The sequence below is a fragment of the Lepisma saccharinum genome, chromosome 15 (assembly GCF_977018435.1).
Source record: "Lepisma saccharinum chromosome 15, izLepSacc3.1, whole genome shotgun sequence".
In the NCBI taxonomy this organism is placed as follows: domain Eukaryota; kingdom Metazoa; phylum Arthropoda; class Insecta; order Zygentoma; family Lepismatidae; genus Lepisma; species Lepisma saccharinum.
Genome location: NC_139243.1, coordinates 41,423,301 through 41,428,387, shown reverse-complemented (window position 1 = coordinate 41,428,387; position 5,087 = coordinate 41,423,301). Strand labels below are relative to the sequence as shown.

General features: G+C 37.7%; 1 protein-coding gene across 1 annotated transcript; it reads left to right on the top strand.

The window, feature by feature from the left end:
- Positions 1 to 511: 511 nt before the first annotated feature.
- Positions 512 to 862, top strand: LOC145999216 (uncharacterized). The gene has a single exon (XM_083136150.1). The coding sequence runs from the start codon at positions 512 to 514 to the stop codon at positions 860 to 862; it is 351 nt and encodes a 116-aa protein (XP_082992276.1).
- The last annotated feature ends 4,225 nt before the right edge of the window (positions 863 to 5,087 follow it).

The window sequence follows — 5,087 nt, the reverse complement described above, 5'->3', positions numbered from 1 at the left end:
AGTTGCATTTAGAAAGAATCGTCAGGCACAGGATCATATATTTACACTGCGGCAAGTCATTGAGAAGGCATTAAATAAGGAAAGAGAAATCTGTGTGGCCTTCCTGGATCTGAGAGCAGCTTTCGATACGGTACCAAGAAAACAACTATGACATGCACTGGTGAAATTTGGAACATCTCCTGCACTGGTACAGAGAATACAAAGTGTATACAAAAGAGTTAAACTAACAGTCAGATTAGCAGGGAAATGCTCAGATGAATTTAGGATAGAAATAGGGGTAAAACAGGGAGACAGCCTGAGCCATCTTCTGTTTATGATCCTAATGAACCATATTATCAAACCATATAAACTAAGAACTGGGAGATACAAAGTAGGAAACCGAAAGATGAGACCAGTACAAGTACAATAATTTGTATATGGTGACGACATTGCCCTGGTGGCTAGGAATAGAGAGGAGTCACAGAAGGCGGTAATTGAATGGGCAAGTACAATAGAAGACAGAGGAATGAACATGAACATAGATAAGAGTAACGTGATGGTGGTGACAAAAGAAAGAGAAACTGCACCCCTACAGTGGAAGGAGAAGCAGCTGGAACAAGTAAACAGATACATATACCTAGGAACAATCATAACGTTAGATGGAAGAATGGATGAAGAAGTGAATAATAGGGTACAAAAGGCAAACCAAGTGTACTGTCAACTCAACAATACTTTAATTGGTAAACAGGAAATAAGTGAACAAACGAAGATGATGATTTACAAGACAATCTACATTCCCACATTGCTGTATGGAACAGAGAGCTTAACATTATTACCAAAACAGAATAGCAGATTTCAAGCACCAGAGATGAGATACCTATGAAAAGTAGTAGGAAAGACTAGAACAGATAGGATTAGAAATACCACCATTAGAGACCAGTTACAGCAAAACCACTATTGGAAACAATAGAGAGAAAGGCACTGCAATGGTTTGGACATGTTACTAGAATGGTTTTAAGGATCGTAAGCCTAGACAGGTGCTGGAGGCCAGACCAGAAGGCAAGAGGGGAAGAGGACAACCAAGATTTCAATGGGAAGAGTATGTGGAAAAGATAGGAAAGAAGAAAGGGAATACAATGCCGGAAGTCCTGAAACTAGCCTTGGATCGAAAAGTGTACAGGAAGTGGATGATGGAACCCGACGCTAAATGGCAGAAGGGGATGGAATAGAAGAAGAAGAAGAAGTCCCAGCCATTTAGGATGGCTAAGCTGTCTACCTTATCTAAAAATTTAGTGACATCTTCCCCGGCTATACCTTGAAATGGTATACCCTCTTATATGGTGGGGGAACAAACTGAGAGTGAGCCATAGTTTCAAACTGTGTTGGGCCTGAATCTCTAAAATCCTGAAATTGTTGCCCTAATTGTTGTTCCTCTAATTGCTGCCTCTCTAATTGCTTCTAGCGAAGTTGTTTCTCTAATAATTGTTGCTGAAGGCCTCTAGTTAGAATTGGGCTACGCTTGAACTTGGGAGTTGAACTAGCACTTGGACCACTAACATCAAGAGTAAAGCTTACAGACCCTTGAGCTATCTCTAATAACTGATCAAGAGTTTCGTCGAGTTTATCAGCAAGGTGAAATTTGACATCTATCATGGCGTAGCAAAAAAAATTCTCCCCACTAATGTTAAAATGAATAAAACGTTTAAACCCTATTTATTCTCAAAAATAATTCTCTCAATGACATACTAATAGCAAAAACCTAGGCAATACAATTTTGTGGGAGGGTGGGGTCTATAAAACTTGTTAGCAAAGCTAACATTTTCATTGATTTCGGAAGGAAATAAATGAAATCCGCATCCACGTATCACTCTACAGAATGATGAGATCGAACCAACCACTCCCAATAGATTAATGGAAGATGTAGCTATTCACCATTCAACCTCGTTAATGATGAGAGCACATGACAATTTGAATGCTTGGTTGAGAAAGGTACAACTGAAATACAATACCTGAATATACTACTAGAAATAGCAAATAGTCACTCGTTCGATTTTGTAAACCTTTGAACTTGATTCATGCATCTTATGGTTAGAATAATTACCTGTCTACACTTAGAAGAACGATGATGAATTTTAAGGAAACGCAGAGTAAAATAAACTAAGCTCTCTCTGGGTTTCGTAGGTAGTTCACCTAAGTCAGGCAGACTAGTCTCCTTCTCTCCTTTCCAAAGTGCTATTGCCTGTTTCCAATTAAAATCAAAAGTGAGTCCCTCGCCAGTCTGTCCGTCCTTCTCAACACCTCTCTCTGCAGACTTCCTATACGCTGATCAGTCAGTTTTTACCTTCCCACTCATGAAAGCTGCTTACTCCTTGTTTACCTGTTGTAAACCTTGCAGCCCCAATAAATCAGGAAGTGGAAGTCTGTTTAACACAAGACTGTGCATAATTTAAATACCTGAGATGACTGCACAGCTGGTGTAAACTTGTTGTAAACCTTGCAGCCCCAATAAATCAGGAAGTGGAAGTCTGCTTAACACGCGACTGTGCATAATTCAAATACCTGAGAGGACTGCACAGCTGGTGTAAACAAGTGAATGAACTTAGGTGAAATGAAGCTTAGAGAAAGTTAAAATAAAAAATAAAGAATAATACTATGGATTGATACGGTATTCACTTTTCTACTTCGTTCAATGAGATGATAGAACGTAACTATGCTTCCATGTATAATTTCACTGAAAGCTATCTTGTGGCAACAGAAATCTCGTGATCTCAGCCTAATGTCTCTTGTTGCATTCGTAAAGATGTATGCTTGTTCGAAATTATGGTATCTTGCAAAGTCACTTCCAATAAGGAAAATGGACTGCACAAAGATCAGAAGTGCGATAAGTTTGATTTGTGTGGGCAAAATACACATTCAGGGTCAGCCACGAGACACTTTGTTTACCTATGCAACACGGAGGATTAACCCTGACCAATATTGAACGGAAGAGCGAAGCTCTTCGAATTCGAAAAAAACATTGCAACACTAGTGAATCACCCTTCTTGTTTAACTGCTGTCGTTATGAAGGAAATGCTTAATGACATCGAACTGATGTTGCCCATATTTGTTGCACGTATCCCCAAAAAATATAAACATTTGCGAGACTCGATTGTGGAAAGTTGCTATCTATTACTCGATTCGATTTTGCATTACCTACAGTAGCAGCACGCTTGTTTCTGCGTGTCCAGTATGATAACGTGTAAAGTCACTCTCCGAAACCCAACAGTGGACTCGAATCAAATTTGAAAAAATGTCCATGCAAAACATATGCCTTCTTATATTACGTCTGTGTGGTATAGTGTTGTACATGATCTTGTGGTTACTGAGACGAAATTATGTAAAATTCGATTATCGGATGATAACTTGTGTATTCATTGTAAATGTGAGCAGACGATGCAACATTGGTTAAGTGAATGTATAAAAACTAGAGAAACTTGGAAATATTTATGTGTCCTAGTAAGAAATATGTGCCGATTGCCGCCTTATTGCATTAACATACAGTTTCTATTGTTACCTAACTTCCACTACTATCCTGAGACTCAATTGAAAAGTGTGCAGTGGATTTTTGGTCATTATATATGGTTTGTATGCAAATATAAGAAAACGGATTTTCATGAGCAATTCTTGCAGTATATCAAACACGAATATTATCAAAATTGTGAAAATAAGAGGAAAAATTTATTTAGTAACTTTTGACAGTTCTTACTGAATGTTAACATGCTAAAATGGTTGTCATACATATGTGATTTTCAGTCAAAATTGATTGTAAGTTGTTTCTGGCCATCCAATGCTGAACCACACAAAAATGCCGGTAGCATCTGCCTTTTCATAGAGTCATTCCACTCATTTAGAATGGCTAAACTTTCAAATTTGTCAATTAATTTTAATACATCCTCGTGAATGTTACCTTGAAACTGGATAGTTTCGAGAATGTCGGGGTGGATAAATGTAGATTGCGCCATGATTCTATGATTAGCCTATGCGCAGGAAAAAAAGCTGGATTAGCTAAAAATAAGCAATAAATTGCTTATTTACATTTCTCATCCTCTGTGGCTTTCACAGGACATTATTGAAAAATGTTTACTCTCCAGGAAATTTGATATGCTAGGTTCCACAATCGCGTAACAGATTGACGAAAGTACCGAACACATCTTTGAAATAGTTAAACAACCTTTATTTAACATACTAATGATAATTCTCATTATTCCACAAACCAATCGCCAAATAACCTAGTTGAAACCTTGATATAATATTATTTATTTGTGCCTTACAGCGTAGCCTACCTTTTGTTTTCTTCTACTTTGGTAACGAATTGTAATTAGCACAACGTGAACAGCTAACGAATGAAAATTCCGGCGCCATGCCGCGTAAGTAATTGTAAAAGCTGAAAGACTATTATTTTCATCATATTTCGGGATGAAATAGATGAAAATCGCAGTACTTCACGTAACGCCATATTCTCTCATCGCATTTGTGGAAAATGAATGAGAAGCCCAAAGCAACCTCCACCACGCATCGGAATATTATTTCTGAGCTGGGATCGAACCAAGAACCTTTAGACTGTAATGGGTGATGTAGTTATTCATCGTTCATCTTTCAGATGGTTATCACTTGCTTAGCATAAAGGTTGCATTGAAAGTTATGGCAAAATAATTCACACGTGCAGTAATTGGGTTTCTGTACCCTCCATGACTGAACAGATATGGATATTGGTAAGAAGATGATAATACTTTTCTCACAATTAGATGAAAGTTATTCCCACACTTGTCCTTTCAATTGTGACTTATCTGACCTTCCTGTTAGAATTCAATCTGTCCACGCACCATTTTCCAATAATCGCTTCCCACTTTCCTTCTTTCTCTTATACAATCCGCAGTCCTTAATCACTCTCGTATTCTCACCAACTGACAACTGTCAACCGTATTCAAACGCTCAATACCTTGGGTACGATACGATACGTATTATACTTGTATAACAACTCATTGTGTGAGTGAAAATAAATAAATAAATATAAATGTTTGTAAATTCAAACACACAAGTAAAAAAAAGGTAAGAACATGTCTAAATAA

Excerpts from the sequence above, each read along its gene's own strand:
- LOC145999216 (XM_083136150.1), top strand. The coding sequence starts at position 512 with ATGAACATAGATAAGAGTAACGTGATGGTGGTGACAAAAGAAAGAGAA.